Source organism: Rhincodon typus, chromosome 21 (genome assembly GCF_021869965.1).
Source record: "Rhincodon typus isolate 14 chromosome 21, sRhiTyp1.1, whole genome shotgun sequence".
In the NCBI taxonomy this organism is placed as follows: Eukaryota; Metazoa; Chordata; class Chondrichthyes; order Orectolobiformes; family Rhincodontidae; genus Rhincodon; species Rhincodon typus.
The window spans coordinates 49,892,088-49,911,635 of NC_063352.1; the positions used below are offsets into that span (position 1 = coordinate 49,892,088).

A 19,548-nucleotide genomic window follows, 5' to 3' on the forward strand; every position below is an offset into this window, starting at 1 on the left:
TATTGCACACCTACATGTGGGACGTGCTGTCCAAAATGGGCTTCACGAGGGAATCTGCAATTGGATCTAACTGCTCTACACCAACATCGTTTGAGACTGCGCTATCAACGGGTGGGAATCAGAAAGCTTCCCAATCAGATCCGGAGTCAGGCAGGGATGCCTAATTTCTCCTGCCTTGCTTGTGTGTTGTATAGAGCCTTTTGAAGAGTCCTTCAGGAAAGATGCAAGCCTGAGAAGGGTGACTATTCCAGGCAGTGGAGGCGTGAAAGTCACCATTTTCTGCTCGAAGCCGCTGTCAGTACACAGACTCATGAGCATCTGTGACTAGCTCAAACTGACCTTGGAAGCCAAGGTAAATTGAGGCAAGAGTGAGGCCAGGTTCTCTGGAAAGTGGGTTGACCGATCCTTCATCCCCTTCACCATCAGGGCAGATTACCTGAAGTTGCTGAGAACATGGTTTGGAGGCAATGTGGCATGCACAAAATGTTGGCAGGAGCACATTGCCAAAGTGAAGCAGAAACTGGTCTTTTGGGAGCACCGCTCTCTCTCCATTGTGGGTAAAAACCTGGTCATCAGGTGTGAGGCATTTTCTCTACTGCTGTACGTGGCACAGGTCTGGTTATTACCACAAAACTGTGCTGTTTCAGTCACTCGAGCCATCTTCCACTTCATCTGGAGCCCTAAGACAAACCATGTCCGCAGGGACACCATCTACAAAACTCTGGATAAGGAGGGGCGAAGAATGTATCCAACAGTGCCCTCATCTCAACATTGACCAACTTTGTCTGTGGCTACATCAAGCAGTCTGTAGACCCTCAGTACACAAACACCAAGTGTCACTGCATATTGAGGCTCTACCTGTCCCCAGTGTTGTGAAGGATGGGACTGGCCTCGTTGCTGCGGAACACTCCAAGTAGTTGGACTGTTCCCTATCACCTGTCCTTCATACAAAAACTTGCAAAGAAAAACACCTTTGACAACAAGGCCATCAGGAAGTGGTCAGCACGTACAGACCGGAGGAAATAGGGAAGTGTGGATCCTATTTTGTGGTTACCTGAGCAGACTGTCAAAGTTATTGGCAGAATGCCTCATCACCAGAACTTTCCAATAAGCACAAAGACATCGCGTGGCCGGTGGTGAGAAGGGCACTGCCTGTGACGGCTAGAATGCTAATGTAGTCTCATTGTTTAAGGGGGGTAGCAGGAATAATCCAGGAAATTACAGGGCTATCAGCTTTACGTTGCTGGTGGGGAAAATATTAGAAAAGGTTCTCAGGGGCAAGATCTATAAGCATTTAGAAGTGAATGGACTTATTAGCAATAAACAGCATCGTTTTGTGTGGGGGAAGACATGCATCACTAACATGATTGATGAGGGAAAAGTGCTTGATGTGGTCTACATGGACTTCAGTAAAGACTTTCACAGGAATCAGTGCTGGGACCTCCATTGTTTGTGATCTACATAATGATTTGGAGGAAAACATGGCAAATTAGTAAGTTTGCGGACGTTACAAAGATTGGTGGAGTTGCAGATAGTGAGGGGATTTGTCAAAGGATACAGCAGGATATCAATCAGTTGGAGGTATGGGCAGAAAAACGACAGATGGAATTTAATCTGGACAAATGTGAGGTGGTGCATTTTAGAACATCAAGCACAGGTGAAAACTATACAGTGAATGGCAGAACACTTAGGACTACTGATATTTAGAGGGATCTGGGTGTGCAGGTCCACAGATCAGTGAAGGTGGCAGCAGAGGTAGATAAGGTGAATTCTCTCGGAGTTTGCTGCATTTGGGATTCTGCAGGGTTCTGATGCACTAATCCAGACTGGACTGCTCCACTGACTATCTGGCCATTGGAATGTTGGGCCATTGATTGTGTCTCCATGAATGCTGCCCTGACCTAGAGTGTTTTCAGCACTTCTTTTGTTTGTTATTAACAATACTTAATTCAGAAAAGAGAGAATTACTTAAAGAAGTTTTATAGAAATTGCTTTAAGTAATAAAGAAAGCAGAAAAGAAGTCCTCCTTACATTTTGAATAATTTGATATACATTGTTCCAAATCTGATTTCTTTTAAATGTATTGACATAAGATGTTGATAATGACATATGTTTCAATGGGTTGCTTAACTATGCTGTGAAATACAGAAGTTATCAGCAAATAAGTATTAAGGTTATTTGATAAGCTTCTCATGCAGTTAAACTTCAATTAAGATCAGATGCAGTGTTTAAAAAAAAACACAACGCAAATGTCAAGTTGCAATGAAGCTGAATGTTATCTCTGCTAAAATAAAAACTCACATTTCTTGAAAATTGTCTTGAAACGTAACTCTTCCTTACCACCTGACAGCTGTGCTGTACTGTACAGTGCAGAGATAAAAAATGCTTAACTATTTTTGAAACTTACTTCATTGGCTGTGAGCATCGCTGGCAAGTCCAGTGTTGGTGGCTAATCCCTAATTTCACTTGAACTGTCTGCCTTGCTAGGTCATTTCAGAGGGCATTTAAGAGTCAAACATATTGCTGTGGGTCTGGAGTCACATAACTACCAGACTGGGTAAGGATGGCTAATTTTCCTCCCTAAAGGACATGAGGGAGTCAAAGTGGGTTTTTACAATGATCAATGATAGTTTGATGATTGCTATGACTAACACAATAGGTTTCAATGTCATTAATTGATTTTAAGTTCCACCATCTGCCCCGATAGGATTTGAACTCATTTCCTTTTTTATTTCAAAAATATACTTTATTTATAAAAAATTTCTTTGGATATAAACATTGTCATAAATGCAGTTCGGTTCTGTACGGTTGCATATCAAAATGAAGATTCCAATTCCCCTATATCTTGAACTCTCTGAAACAATCTATTAAATGGTCAAAAAATCAGAGTTCCACTTCCATTAAGTTAGTTACTCAGGAAAGGCTGGATGATTAAAAATGTAGTGTAACTGCTTACCACACTGCTGACCTGACTTTCTACACAAACGCTCAAGTCCACATTCCTGACCCCTTATACCTACACTGCTCAACATCAGACAGCCTCAAATTACACATTCCAGACAATCTGTTGAGAGAGTACGGCTCTCCTATTTCATCTCACTGAGAACAGGTAGTGTCGTATAGTTATTTGCATGACAGCGGTGTACAAGATCACAAAGTAACATTATCACTAACCCTCTCCTAGAGTAATGACAATCAGCAATAAGTTCCTTTTTCCATGCCTGATCTATTAACGCCACAGCCCGATGAAGTCTTACGGCATTGATAAGAACTTCCATGGGCTCTTTCCCAAGTTTGCACAACTGCACTTTCACGTCTGATGGGTCTATCATGCTAGTGGGATAGAACATACTTACAGATGCTGATAAAGTGTGTCAGAAGTCAGCTAAAAAGGTATATTTGAGAGGATGACTGTCAGGCCATTTACTTGACTAATCTATAGGATATGTCTCAATTTTTTAGGACTATGGAGTAACCTTGTGATAATGTCACAGAGGTGCTCTTCATTTGGCACCAACACCAATATGGTGCAGTTAAGGAAGACAGAAAGAAATATATTGAGAGCTAGGCAGAAACATGAAGATTTTCATTTCCTTACTATTTAACTAACTGAATTTAAACTCTCCACCCACCATGGTAGGATTTGAGCTAATGTCTTCAAATCATTGGCTCAAGTTTTTGGATTACCATCAGCACCACCATGCTGTACTTTAGTTTTAATTAACTAATGAATGGGAAATTGAGAAGTGACCATGCTCAGCCATCCCAACACAAAAGGAGGAATTCCAGACCAGCAAAATGTTTGTTTTTTTAGGAATAATTACAACACAATTATCTAGCTTATTCAAATCAAAATGGACCATATACATCAAAACATCAAATAAATTGAGCAGTCCTTCTTCAATCGCAGTATGAGTTGCTCTTTCCTGGTTACTGCTTCATTACACATTTTGACTTAGTTACAGCCGATGATGACAGCCGGCAATTACCCAAAAGGTCTTCCTTTCTGATGAATCATAAAGACTGACAAAGCCATCTTAGAAACTGTATGAGGCTCTAAGGTCATTAGACAATTTATAGAATAGCACAGCTTGAAATATCAATTCTAAAAGTACAAATTACAAATCCATATTGCTAGATTCATATCAAAAGGCATCCCCATTGAAATTCCAGGTTATTCATTTACTTAGAACTGAAAATGCCATCACCTTACATTGTGTCGAATGTCTACCATATTCCTTTACCATTGTGCTTACAGTGAAATGAAGTGAATCCTGACAAGTCTATCTGCCACATACTTCATTTGGATTATTTCCTCAAAGAAAAGTGAGACTAGGAGCTTTTAATTAGCCTCAGCACTCATATTCAGTTTAGGCTTTTTCATCTTCTGCTATAGTCAATAAATAGATGTCAGAAAACCTCAAGCGTTTTGCTCTTATTGTTTAATTTACCGTCACATCTGTTACAGGAATACCCAATTTGAAGTTCTGCTCTTCTTGCAAATGGGAATTCCATTTGACTTGTACACTTTGTTCACCTTCTGCTAGCTGTTTCCCAAATTGTGTTCAATGAGGCACCTCCTCCAAACTCACTTTGATTACCACATTGCTTTCTTTTGAACTCAACACTGACTCAATTGATATCATACAGATGCCAATTTAAATCGCAGGTATGATTCAGGTGCACCAATGACTCAACACAAAGTTCAACAAATCTAGATCACAATTGTTATGATCTCAGCCGATGGCAATACTAGACAAGTCAGATCCCAGAAACAGACTTGGCTTGATAACCATAAGTTTTTGTTTGCTTATCAGAGGTCATTCAAATCACATTCACACGAGGCTGTCACTGCACTTTCAACAAAAGAATATCAAGGTTTATCACAAAAAAAAGAAAAAAGTATGCTAGATTATCCAAAAACTATTTCAGATACTCAAACCTTTATCTCTATCAAACCTTTGTCCTTCCCAAAACAAGCAACTAACACAGCTCACTATTACTATTGGACATGGGTTCGTCAAACTCCTGACTTCAACAATCTTGTAGATGCCTTCCTCTCTGACGCCACCACAACCATCTATTTGTGAAGTTTTCTTCTAAGCATAGAGTCATAGAGTTGTACAGCATGGAAACAGACATTTGAGTCCAACTCAATTATGCTAACCAGACATCCTAAATTAATCTAGTCCCATTTACCAGCATTTGGCCCATATTTTTCTCAACCCTTCCTATTCATGTACTCATTCAGATACCTTTTAAATGTTAACTGTAACAGCCTCAACCACTTCCCCTGGCAGCTCATTCCATACATGCACTACATTCTACATGACATAGTTGCCCCTTAGGACTGTTTTATATCTTTCCCCTCTCTGCTTAAACCTATACCCAATAGTTTTGAACTCCCCTACACGGAGGAAAAGACCTTGGCTATTCACCCTATCCATGTCCCTCATGACTTTATAAACCTCAATAAGGTCACACTTCAACCTCCAATACTCCAGGGAAAATAGTCACAGCCTATTCAGCCTCTTCTTATAACTCAAACCCTCCAAACCTGGCAACATCATGGTAAATCTTTTCTGCACCCTTTCAAGTTTGACAACATCTTTCCTATAACAGCGAGACCAGAACGGAACACAGTATTCCAAAAGAGGCCTAACCAATGTTCTGTACAGCTGCAACATGAAATCCCAACTCCTTTACTCAATGCGCTGACCAATTAGGGCAAAATGTCTTATTCACTACCCTGATTACCTGCAACTCCACCTTCAAGGAACTATTAACCGGCACTCTAAGATCTCATTGCCTCTTCTACCCTGACTGTTAGGATACTGTTAAACTGACAAAAGCTCTGTTGTATCAGAGATAGTAGGAACTGCAGATGCTGGAGAATCTGAGATAACATGGTGTAGAGCTGGATGAACACAGCAGGCCAAGCAGCATCAGAGGAGCCGGAAGGCTGACGTTTCGGGCCTAGACCCTTCTTAAGAAATGGGGGAGGGGAAGGGGGTTCTGAAATAAATAGGGAAAGAGGGGGTGGCGGATAGAAGATGGATAGAAGAGAAGATAGGTGGAGAGGAGACTGACAGGTCAAAGAGGCGGGGATGAAGCCAGTAAAGGTGAGTGTAGGTGGGGAGGTAGGGAGGAGATAGGTCATTCCAGGGAGGACGGACAGGTCAAGGGGGAGGGATGAGGTTAGTAGGTAGGAGATGGGGCTGGGGCTTGAGGTGGGAGGAGGGGATAGGTGGGAGGAAGGACAGGTTAGGGAGGCGGGGACGAGCTGGGCTGGTTTTGGGATGCGGTAGGGTGAGGGAGATTTTGAAGCTTGTGAAGTCCACATTGATACCATTGGGCTGCAGGGTTCCAAAGCGGAATACGAGTTGCTGTTCCTGCAACCTTCGGGTAGCATCGTTGTGGCACTGCAGGAGGCCCAGGATGGACATGTCGTCTGAGGAATGGGAGGGGGAGTTGAAATGGCTCGCGACTGGGACGTGCAGTTGTTTAGTGCGAACCGAGCGTAGGTGTTTTGCAAAGCGGTCCCCAAGCCTCCGCTTGGTTTCCCCGATGTAGAGGAGGCCACAACGGGATCAGCAGATGCAGTATACCACATTAGCAGATGTGCAGGTGAACATCTGCTTGATGTGGAAAGTCTTCTTGGGGCCTGGGATGGGGGTGAGGTGTAGGGGCAGGTGTAGCACTTCTTGCGGTTGCAGGGACAAGTGTCGGGTATGGTGGGACTGGAGGGGAGTGTGGAGCGGACAAGGGAGTCACGGAGAGAGTGGTCCCTCCGGAAAGCAGATAAGGGTGGGGAGGGAAAAATGTCTTTGGTGGTGGGGTCGGATTGCAGATGGCGGAAGTGTCGGAGGATGATGTGTTGGATCCAGAGGTTGGTGGGGTGGTACGTGAGGACAAGGGGGATTCTGTTTTGGCTGTTATTGCAGGGAGGGGGTGTGAGGGATCAGTTGCGCGAAATGCGGGAGACACTGTCGAGGGCGTTCTCGACCACTGAAGTGGGGGGGGGATGTTGCGGTCCTTGAAAAACGAGGACATCTGAGATGTATGGGAGTGGAATGCCTCATCCTGGGAGCAGATGCGGCGGAGGCGAAGGAATTGGGAATACGAGATGGCATTTTTGCAGGAAGGTGGGTGGGAGGAGGCGCATTCTAGGTAGCTGTGGGATTCGGTGGGCTTGAAATGGATATCGGTTTCTAGGTGGTTGCCAGAGATGGAGACAGAGAGGTCCAGGAAGGAGAGAGAGGTATTAGAGATGGTCCAGGTGAACTTAAGGTTGGGGTGGAAGGTGTTGGTGAAGTGGATGAACTGTTCGAGCTCATTGTGGGAGCATGAGGCGGTGCCGATACAGTCATCAATGTAACGGAGGAAGAGGTGGGGTTTAGGGCCAGTGTAGGTACGGAAGAGGGATTGTTCCACATAACCTACAAAGAGGCAGGCATAGCTTGGGCCCATGCGGGTACCCATGGCCACCCCCGTTGTCTGTAGGAAGTGGGAGGAATTGAAAGGGAAGTTGTTGAGGGTGAGGGCGAGTTCGGCTAAGCGGATGAGCTGCACCTCCTCCAGAACTTCCAATTCCCCGGTCCCCAACACCTCATCTTTACCATGGACGTCTTGTCCCTATACAACTGCATTTCCCATACAGATGGCCTAAACGCCCTCCGCTTCTTCCTGTCCTGCAGGACCGACCAGTCCCCCTCTACTGACACCCTCATCCGCTTAGCCGAACTCGTCCTCACCCTCAACAACTTCTCTTTCAATTTCTCCCACTTCCTACAGACAAAGGGGGTGGCCATGGGTACCCGCATGGACCCAAGCTATGCCTGCCTCTTTGTAGGTTACGTGGAACAATCCCTCTTCCGTACCTACACTGGCCCTAAACCCCACCTCTTTCTCCGTTACATTGATGACTGTATCGGTGCCGCCTCGTGCTCCCACGAGGAGCTCGAACAGTTCATCCACTTCACCAACACCTTTCATCCCAAACTTAAGTTCACCTGGACCATCTCTAATACCTCCCTCTCCTTCCTGGACCTCTATGTCTCCATCTCTGGCAACCACCTAGAAACTGATATCCATTTCAAGCCCACCGACTCCCACAGCTACCTCGAATACACCTCCTCCCACCCACCTTCCTGCAAAAATGCAAAAATCCCCTATTCCCAATTCCTTCGCCTCCGCACATCTGCTCCCAGGATGAGGCATTCCACTCCCATACATCTCAGATGTCCTCGTTTTTCAAGGACCGCAACATCCCCCCTCTCAGTGGTCGAGAACACCCTCGACCGTGTCTCCCACATTTCCCACAACTCATCCCTCACACCCCCTCCCTGCAATAACAACCAAAACAGAATCCCCTCGTCTTCACGTACCACCCCACCAACCTCCGGATCCAACGCATCATCGTCCGACACTTCCGCCATCTGCAATCCGACCCCACCACCAAAGACATCTTTCCTTCCCCACCCTTATCTGCTTTCCGGAGGGACCACTCTTCTCTCTGTGACTCCCTTGTCCGCTCCACACTCCCCTCCAGTCCCACCACACCCAGCACATTTCCCTGCAACCGCAAGAAGTGCTACACCTGCCCCTACACCTCCCCCCTCACCCCCATCCCAGGCCCCAGGAATACTTTCCACATCAAGCAGATATTCACCTGCACATCTGCTAATGTGGTATACTGCATCCACTGTTCCCGTTGTGGCCTCCTTTACATTGGGGAAACCAAGCGGAGGCTTGGGGACCGCTTTGCGGAACACCTACGCTCGGATCGCACTAAACAACTACACCTCCCAGTCGCGAACCATTTCAACTCCCCCTCCCATTCCTCAGACGACATGTCCATCCTGGGCCTCCTGCAGTGCCACAACGATGCTACCCGAAGGTTGCAGGAACAGCAACTCATATTCCGCTTTGGAACCCTGCAGCCCAATGGTATCAATGTGGACTTCACAAGCTTCAAAATCTCCCTCACCCTCCCGCATCCCAAAACCAGCCCAGCTCGTCCCCGCCTCCCTAACCTGTCCTTCCTCCCACCTATCCCCTCCTCCCACCTCAAGCCCCAGCCCCATCTCCTACCTACTAACCTCATCCCGCCCCCTTGACCTGTCCGTCCTCCCTGGACTGACCTATCTCCTCCCTACCTCCCCACCTACACTCACCTTTACTGGCTTCATCCCCGCCTCTTTGACCTGTCTGTCTCCTCTCCACCTATCTTCTCCTCTATCCATCTTCTATCCGTCTCCCCCTCTCTCCCTGTTTATTTCAGAACACCCTTCCCCTCCCCCATTTCTGAAGAAGGGTCTAGGCCCGAATCGTCAGCCTTCCGGCTCCTCGGATGCTGCTTGGCCTGCTGTGTTCATCCAGCTCTACACCTTGTAATCTCAAAAGTTCTGTTGTATTAGGTTTTTTCTCTCTGAATGAACCAGTGTCAGGGCTATTCGCTAAGGGTATAAAATCAGAAAAATTGTTTCCCCACAGGACCTGCTCCTCATTTAACTAAAAATTGCATGATTTATTGGAAATGCTGTATTTTGCTCACATCTGAAAACGATTCTGACCTTTCACAGAGCTGAAAACTACGAACGCTTTTTCCTCAACTTTAAAATCCAATTTTACAAATAACTATGTTATGAATCATCATTATATAACCGCTGTTCTCATTTTCTCTGACACCACAGCAGGCAAATGGTCTCCTTTTATCATTTACCCTGCCTATGGACTCATCTTTTGCTTCTGTTCTTATTCCATTATCACCCTCTTTTTGCCCTGCACCTTTGATATTTTTGACACTAAATTGTTCATATTCTTCACTTGAGCAAGGATTTTCCTTTTGATTTCTTTCTCTCCCACTGCACAGCATCCCCACCCTAAACCCTGGCTCTGCACTTGCTTCTGAAAGTGACCATTTCCATTTCTTCTTAAACATGATCAATTTAGAAATGTAATCGTTTCTCTTTCCACTGATGCAGAGTTATATTTTCTGTTGTTAATTTTGGAAAAACTCCTTTTGTCGGAAGATACATCCCAGCAATAGGATCTCTTCAGCCAAGAAAGGATTTATTTGGCCTAGAGGGAATGCAACAAAGGCTTAAGGATTTCCAGAATCCTCAGGTTTTATGAGGTGAAACTGAACAGTCTAGATCAGTCTAGATCTATATTTTCTACAATTTAGATGAGAAATAATCTACTGAAACTCAAATTTCATAGAAGAGTTTGACTTGTTGGACTATAAAAATGCGGGTATGCAAGATGATGTGTGAAAATTCAGGATATTTTCAAAAATTTAAGTATGGACAATTAGCACTCCATTTCTGACACATAAGAAAAACAAATCTCTAAGCTCTTGTCCACAAAAGTTGAACTATTCATATTTCAAAAATCAGACTGACAATCTGATAAAAAAAGGCAACGAAAAGCAACTTACATAAGGAGCTTCAATAATGAGCAATTAATGGTAAAAGCTTCCAACAAAGGATGCAAAGTCAACTTCAACTGCAGAGTAGACTTAAATTGGTTCAAAGGAATGCATTTGCAATTTGAAGACATTTATACTCCAAGTAGAAGGATGGAAATAGTACTCATGAATTAGTGGTTTTAAAATATTCAATAATAACATTTAGAATTACACAATGCCCCAGTTAACCACATTTTATCTTGTCTGCTTTTTTGAATTGGGTGTTTGTAATAAGATCATGAATGTCAAAACACACTCATTTATATCTGAAAGATGTTTTGTTTGAGCACTTTGGCAGTTCTCTTCCTGTATGTGGAAAATGATAATGTTTCATTAAGGGCATATCAAATCAAATGAAGATATGATTTGATCATACATAATCACTGAGTAGGATCTATCACAGATCAGTAAGTAAACTATTTCACATTAGATTGCATTGATAACTACTTAATCTAAAACTACTATAATTTAATAACAATCCTATCCACTTAAACATTTAAGTCAGGGCTTTTCTGGATGTACACGTGCAAGTAAGAACAATGATTGAAAGCCAATATGTAGCTACTTGATTTTTGATTTCTCTAGACTTAACTTTTCCCATGCTCTCCAGCCAGTCTCCTACTTTCCAATTTTGAAAACCTTTAACTCCCAAAACTCTGCCATCCATATCCCACAAGCCCCACCCACACATCACCCATGTACCACATTAGTTCCCAGATAGTGCTAGGGTTCTGGAATATACTTCATGGGAAGGTCGAACAAAGAACAGTACAGCACAAGAACAGGCCCTTCAGTCCACCAAAACTTCACCAACACATTATGCCCTTCTAAACGAAAAATGTTTTGCCTCCACATGGTCCGATCTCCTTATTCCCTGCAGGAAAACTTACAACCTTTAGAAGGTACTTAGATGAGCACCTAAAGTGTAATAACATACAAGGCTATGGGCGTAGTGCTGGAAAGTGGGACAAGTGTAGAGTTAGAGCATTTTTGGCAGTACAGACTCAATGTCCCAAAGGGCCTCTTCTGTACTGTATGGCTCTATGATCCTATGACTGTCAATGCCTCAGTTTCAAAATGCTCATGGTAACCAAAATTCTCAATGGTCTCTACCTCTCTATATCTGTAACCACATTCAATGACCTTCCAAGGTCTGTGTTCCTCCAACTATGGCCTCCTGCGTATTCTTGATTCCATCTAATCTACTACTGCCAGCCATATCTTCAGCTGACCAGAGCTTAAACTGGAGTTCGTTATCCACTTCACCTCTTTGCCCTCCTTAAAGCTATTTCTTAAAGCTGACTTTCTGAATGTCCTATGTTTGCTTATGTGACGCAGTATCACTTTTTGATTGGTAATATTCCTTAGCGCCTTAGGACATTTTGGTATATTTAAAGGTGCTACCTAAATGTATACTGTTTTTGCTAGAAGCAATCTTGAAAGTAATCCAAATTAACTTCAAGTAAACCTCTAGGCATATAAGTTTGAAGAAAAGAGATTATGAAGATATGAGGGTAAAGTTGGCTGTGTGGACTGAGAAAATACAATCTGTAGTACAGTAAAAGATTTGATAGCAGACAGGCAATGGCTAGAAATTAAAAAAATACAAGAAATTTACAGCAGATTATATTCCTCTAAGGCACAGTAAAATCTCTGTCTCTTTCTCACTCTGTCACACACACACACTTTATAAACGGATGTATTACTTACTTTTGTACCATTGCGATAGTCAAAGAATCACAAGACATCCACAACAAAGAAAAAGACCCTTCAGCCCATTGTGTCCACACCAGTCAGAAACAACCACCTATTCTAACTCCACAGCTTTGTATGCCTCGGTATCACAAGTGCAAACCTCCACCACCCTTACAGGCAGAGCTCCAAGTACTCACCAGCCTCTGGGTGAAGAAGATCTTCACCAGATCTCCACTAAAGTTTATTCCACTTGCCTTAAATCTTTTCCCCCTGGTCACTGCTTTCTCTAATAAGGGGAAAAGTTTCTTCCTGTCTACCATATCTATACATTTCAATTGTATACATTGCAATCACATACCCTCTCAATCTTCTCTGCTCAGAGGAAAGCAACACCACTCTGTCCAAATTCTCTTCATAACAAACTTTCCAGCCCAGGTAACATCCTGGTAAATCTCCTCTGCACCCTCTCCAGTGCTATCACAGCCCTCCTATAATGTAGATTCCAGAACAGCACACAATGTTCTAGCTGCAGCCTATCCATCTGTCCTGATACTTTAAAGGACTGGTGTACATGATCACCAAGGTTCCTCTGATCCTTGCTGCTTCCCAGGGTCCTACCATTCATCATGTATTCCCTTGCTTTGTTTATCCTGCCCAAGTGCATCACTTCACATTTATCTGGATTGAATTCAATGTGCCAGTGATCAGCCTATCTGACGAGCACATCTATATCTTCTTACAGTCTAAGGCTATTGTCCTCACTGTTTATCATGCCACCAATTTTTAGACTGTCTGTGAACTTACAGATACATTCAAGTTTAAATCATTTACATAAACCACAAAACAGCAGGGGCCCCAACACTGACCCCTGTGGAACCCCACCGGACACAGACGTCCAATCAGAAAACACCTCTCAACCAAATGCCTCTGCTTCCTGCCACTCTGCCAAATTAGGATCCAATCTGCTAAATTTCCTTGGATTCTATGGGCTCTGATCTTTGCCAGACACCCACGTGGGACCTAATCAAAAGTCTTGTCGAAGTCCAAGTCGATTACGTCAAAAGCCCTCATCTACACACCTGGTCATCTCTTAGAAAAACTCAATCCAGTTGGTCAGACATGACCTCCCCTCAACAGAACTAATTGTTCCTGATTAATCCTTCCCCTGTATAAAATCCCCCTGCACATACGTACAGACAGACAAAACCAAAAACTGTGTTACAGCAGAGGAAAGACTGGAAAGGTTGTTCAATGGACTCCATAATTCACTACTTCGCCTCACCAGGACACTGCTCCTTGATCTTCTTTCTCCAGGTGCCTTTACTTGCTTGCATGGACATAGAAAGACTGGCTCACATTTGATGATTTATTTATTTAGGTACTGTCACTTGCATTTTACAGTGAATAATATAGTAAAATACTCTTATAAAATCTCCGACTTGTTCGTTAACAACCATAACTTATAGCAACTGATAAAGGAAAAATAGATTTCAATAGGCTTGAGGTGATTTTTACTGCAAAGAAAGGGACAGCTCCTTCCCTTCAGATATCTGATGCCTTCTCCCTCAAACGCTCATACTCAAGCAGCTGAACTACCCGGGAGCAATCACATTGTTATTGGCAGGCAGAAGCTGTCACCAATAACTGGTTACCTTATCACAAACCAATGGCCAAAGCGCCATTCAAACTCAATCTTTGAACATGGCTCATTTACAAATGGACTTCCTCCACTGCTTGAACAAACAGCTCTATTAACACACCTGACTCTTGCTTTTAAAAAAACTGCAGCAATTGTTCAACAATCCCTGGCTGCTATATCAGTCCTTTTCCCATTTTAGTCCACAATCAAAAATATAAGAATAAGAAGATATGTTCATTAAGTAGGCCATTCAGACGAGGAATTTCTTCACTCAGAGTGATGAATTCTTCAAATTCTAGAGCTATAGAAGCTCATTCAATATGTTAAAGACAACAGTTGGAAGCTTCCTGAAAACTAATATCATCTAGAGATATGGGAATAGTGCACAAAGTGGCAGAGGTTGATGATCATTCATGATTTAATTGAACGGTGCAGCAAACTTGGCAGGCTGAATGACCTACTCTTGTTACTATGTTCCTCCAAAAGCATTGCATGGTTAATTTGGAGACTAGACAAAAAAAGTTCAAAATGGAGTTCAACTGCCCATTATAAGCAGAATATTCAGAAACAAAAACAACAGGATGTTAGAAAATTGACAGTAGTTTTATTCAGTGAAACAACATGTCAAATGAATACAATCCATCAGTCTAAGAGAGGAAGACTGAAGGGTGGGATATTACAGAAACATAGCTAAGGGAAGGACAGGACTGGCAGCTTAATGTGCCAGGGTACAGGTACTTTAGGTCGGATAGAGGTGGGGAAAAGAGGGGAGGGAATTGCATTTTTGCTTAAGGCGAGTAACACAGCAGTAGTCAGAGATGAAATAGCTGAGGGATCATCCAGAGATGCTTTGTGGATGGAGCTAAGAAATAAGAAGGGAATGGTGACGTTATTGGGGGTCATATTAGAGGAACTGATATGTAGGGAGATTGCAGAGACTTGAAGGAAAAATAGGGTTGTCACAGTGGGGGATTTTAATTTTCCTAACATAGACTGGGACTGCCAGAGTGTTGAAGGCTTAGATGGGGTGGAATTTGTTAAATGTGTTCAGGAAAGTTTCCTCAAGCAGTATACAAAAGGTCCTATTTGGAAGGGGGCAAAACCCGACCTGTTGGGAAATAGGGCAGGACAGGTGACGGAGGTGACAACTGGGGAGCACTTTGGGACAAGCGACCATAGCTCTATTAATTTTAAAATAGTTATGGAGAAGGACAAAACTAGCCCACAGGTTCAAGTTCTAAATTGAGGCAAGGTGAATTTTGATGGAATTAAACAGGAGCTTGCTGGGATTGATTGGAGTAGTTTGTTTGCAGGCAAAGGGACCTCTGGCAAGTGGGAGCCCCTTTAAAAGCGTGCCAGCTAGAGTTCAAGGTCTATATGTTCTTGTGAGGGTGAAGTGCAAGGTTGGCAGGAGTAGGGAACCCTGGATAACAAGAGATATTGAGGATTTCACCCAGAAAAAAAGAGGAAGCATGGCTGAGGAACAGGCAGCTGGGATCAAGGGAATCCCTGGATGTATAAAGGGGATACAGGAGTTTACTGAAAAAGGAAATCAGGAGGGCGAAAAGAGTGCATGAGATAGCTTTGGCTGAGAAGATTGGGGTGAATCCAAAGATCCTTTAAGTATATTAAAGGAAAAAGAATAATGAGAGAGAGAATAGGACCTCTCAAAAACCAAAGAGGACATGTATGCGTGGAACCGCAGGAAATGGGCGAGGTCCTCAATGAATATTTCTCCTCTGTGTTTATCGTGGAGAAAGACATGACGACTTGGGAACTTGGGGATGTTAGTGGCGATATCGTGGGGACAGTCCATATCACAGCAGACGAGGTGTTGGAAGTATTAGAATATATGAAGGTGGAAAAATCTCCCGGTCCTGATCAGATATATCCAAAAACCCTGCAAGAGGCTAGGAAAGAAATTGCTGGGGCCCTAGCTGATATACTTGCATCATCATTAGCCACAGGTGAGGTCCTGGGAGACTGGGGGATAATGAATGTTGAGCCCTTATTCAAGAAGGGCTGCAAAGAAAAACCTGGGAATTGCAGACCGATAAACTTAACATCTGTGGGGGGTAAGTTATTTGAGAAGATGCTGAGGGACAAGATATACATGTATTTAGAAAGACAGGGTTTGATTAGGAGTAGTCAGCATGGCTTCATGTGTGGGAGATCATGCCTCACAAATTTGTAAGAGTTCTTTGATGAAGTGACCAGGAAGATTGATGAGGGCAGGGTGGTAGACGTGGTCTATACGGATTTCAGTAAGGCCTTTGATAAGATTCCACATGGTAAGCTGCTCTGGAAGGTTAGATTGCATGGAATCCAGGGAGAGTTGGCAAACTGAATACACAACTGGCTTGATGGTAGGAAGCAGAGGGTAATAGTGGACAGATGCCTGTCGGACTGGAGGCCTGTGACTAGTGGTGTGTCTCAGGGGTTGGTGCTGGGCCCATTGCTGTCTGTTATCTATATCAATGATTTGAATGAGAATGTACGAGGCATGATTTGCAAGTTTGCGGATGACACTAAAATAGGCAGTATTGTGGACAGTGAGGAAGATTATCAGAAATTGCAGCAGGATCTTGATCAGCTGGGGAAGTGAGCTGAGAAATGGCAACTGCAGTTTAATATAGATAAGTGTGTGGTTTTGCATTTTGGAAAGTCAAATCAAGGTAGGAGTTTCGTCGTGAATGGTAAGGTCTTAAGGAGTGCAGTGGAACAGAGGGACTTTGGAGTTCAGGTGCACGGCTCTCTGCAAGTCGAGTAGACAAGGCCAGTGAAGGAGGCTTTTGGCACGCTGGCCTTCATTAGTCAGGGCATTGAGTGTAAAAGTTGGGAAGTTATGTTGCAGTTGTACAGGACATTGGTGAGGCCGCACTTGGAATTATTGTGTTCAATTTTGGTCACCTTGTGAGAGAAAGGATGTTATTAAACTGGAAAGAGTGCAGAAGAAATTTACAAGGATGCTGCTAGGACTCAAGGGACTGAGTTATAGGGAGAGGTTGGATAAGCTATTACTTTTATCTTTACAGCATAGAAGACTTAGGGGGGTTCTTATAGAAGTGTATAAGATCATGAGAGGCGTGGATAGGATGAATGCACTGTCTTTTTCTCAGGGGTTGTGGAATCAAGGACTAGAGGGCATCTGTTTAAGCTAAGAGGGGAAAGAATACATGGGGACCTGAGGGGCAACTTTTTTTTTTAAACACAGAGGATGGTACACATATAGAATGAGCGGAAGTGGTTGAGGCGGGTACATTAACAACATTTAAAAGGCATTTGGATGAATACATCGATATGAAAGGTTTAGAAGAATATGGGCCAAGTGCAGGGAAACGGGATTAGCATGGTTGGACATTTTAGTCGGCATGGACCCATTTGGGCCGAAGGGCCTGTCTCCATGCCGTAGGACTCTATGACTCCGTGACTCTATAAATCTGAAGTAGTTGCAACCCGTTTAAAAACAATTTAAAAATTGCAAGCCTGAAGTATACCTTTACCCTTGCTGTGTTATAAGAAATGCACATGAAAGTTGAGATGCTTGAATTTCATTAATTAAGATATTTCTCACTAATGAGCTCCTGGACAATATTACATAGAGCTATTTCCGAATCACCTTGGTTATAAATAATCTTCAAATTATATGCCATGATCCACGTTCTTCGTTACAAGCCTATTATTACTACATGATTTATTTTGCTAGTGGTGCAGCAAGTCATTACCCAAGCCTCTATATTTTTCAGTTTAATTCAAAGTGATGTATTTCTTATTTGTGAGTTCAGTTTAAAGACAACATACCTTTAGCAATAAGACCATGTTTATCTGCCATTTTGGAGATATATGCTTCAGGAGACACACAGAAGTCACTAGAACCCTATCCGAGAGATGAAAGCATAAGGTTAGTAACATGGAATTACAGAATAATCAATAAAAACTGTGCAAAATTAGACTGGTTTGGGGCGAGTGCATGACTGTATTTATTGCCAATGTAGTCAGGTACTGAAACCACAGTCCAGAAGTCTGCAGCAACGTAGGAATGTAAAAATATAATGACCTGGCCACAAAATCAGCAGAAATTAACCATAAGATAAAAAACTTAGGAGTATGCCATTCGACCCGGAGAGCCTGCCCCAGCATTCAATACGATCAAGACTGATCTGACTATCCCATTTTCCTGCTTGCCTCACATAATTCTCGGCTCTCTTGTTGATCAAAAATCTGTCTAACTTTGCCGTAAATATATCTAATGACCAAACCTCTGCTGCTTGCTAGAGAAGTAAATTCCAAAGGCTAATAACCCTCTGAGAAAAGAAATATCTTTTTATTTCTGCCTTGCATTGGCAACTCCTTATTTTTAAACTGTGCCTCTACTTCTAGATTCCCCTAAGAGAGGAAATATCCTTTCAGTATCCACTCTGTCAAGGTTCCGCAGAATCTTACATGCTGATAAGATTACCTTCTACATTCCAATGAATCTAGGCCCCCGTCTTTCCTCATAAGACAATCCTTTCAACCCAGGAAGCAATCCAGCGAATCATTTCTAAACTGTTTCCAATGCAAGTATACCTATTTGTAAGTGAGGATCTGGCCAAAACTAAATAGTACTTAGATACACTCTCAACTGAATTTCGGAATTCAGCTGAAGCAAGACTTCCATACTTTTCTAGATCACTCTCCTTCCAGTATCGGCCAACATTCCATTTGCCTTGATTATCCCTTATTGTGCCTTCACAATTTTGTCATTCGTGTACCCAGGCCAACCTCAAGAGGGTGCTGCCAAAATACCATGAACACATCTCCTGCCCCATGAGAGGACTGAACACCCTGGACCACTGCTACACAATCAAAGATGTCTACTACTCCATCCCCCATTCAGACTTCCAAAAAACAGATCACAATGTTGTGGTCCTCCTCCCTGCTTACAAGTAGAAGCTGAAATGGGAGAATCCTTCATAGAAAGTAGTGCAATCCTTCTCTCAGACTGCCTGCAATTGGTGGACTGGACAGTATTCAAGAAATCAGCGGAAAGCCTAAATGTGTACTCCACGACCATCATGGACTATTTTAGCAAGTGCATGGAGGACTGCGTGCCAAAGTTAATCTGGGTGTTCCCCAACCGTAAACCTTAGATGAACCAGGAAATCCACTGCCTACTGAAGACCAGGCGTGCAGCATTCAAGTCAGACAACCCAAACCTATACAGAAAATCCAGATACAACATCCGCAAAGCCATCAGAGATGCCAAGAGGCAGTACTGGACCAAGTTAGAGGACCAAACCAACCATACAGATTCCTGTGGCAAGGCCTACACAACAATAAAAGGATACAAAATGAAGCAGAGCAAGATAGTGGACAAAAACCCAACTGTGTTAAACCCCTCCTGGCCCTGATGCCCTCAATGCTTTCTATGTTCGGTTCAAGCAGAATGCCAGTAGCAGCCCTGGACACACCTGTTCCCTCTGTCACTGCTGCAGACGTCAGTTCGGTCTTCTTGAGAGTCAACCCAAGGAAAGTGACGGGCTCTGACAGAGTTCCCAGCCATGCACTTCGATCCTGTATGGACCTGATGGAGGAGGTATTCATTGACATCTTCAGCCTCTCCCTCCTACAAGCCAAAGTCCCACCTGCTTCAAGAAGACCACCATCATCCTGGTACCAAAGATAGCAGATGAAACATGCCTTAATGACTATCGCCCAGTGGCTCTGACCTCCATAATCATGAAGTGCTTTGAGAGGCTGG

General features: G+C 43.4%; 1 protein-coding gene across 5 annotated transcripts in view; it reads right to left on the reverse strand.

The window, feature by feature from the left end:
• The window catches only part of ttyh3a (tweety family member 3a), a 237,293-nt gene that overhangs the window by 49,399 nt on the left and 168,346 nt on the right, over nucleotides 1-19,548 (reverse strand). For all 5 annotated transcript variants that reach the window (XM_048609585.1, XM_048609583.1, XM_048609584.1 and 2 more), the window contains exon 7: nucleotides 17,607-17,682. In XM_048609585.1, the coding sequence (XP_048465542.1) occupies nucleotides 17,607-17,682 (76 nt within the window). The remainder of the gene's footprint in view (nucleotides 1-17,606; nucleotides 17,683-19,548) is intronic.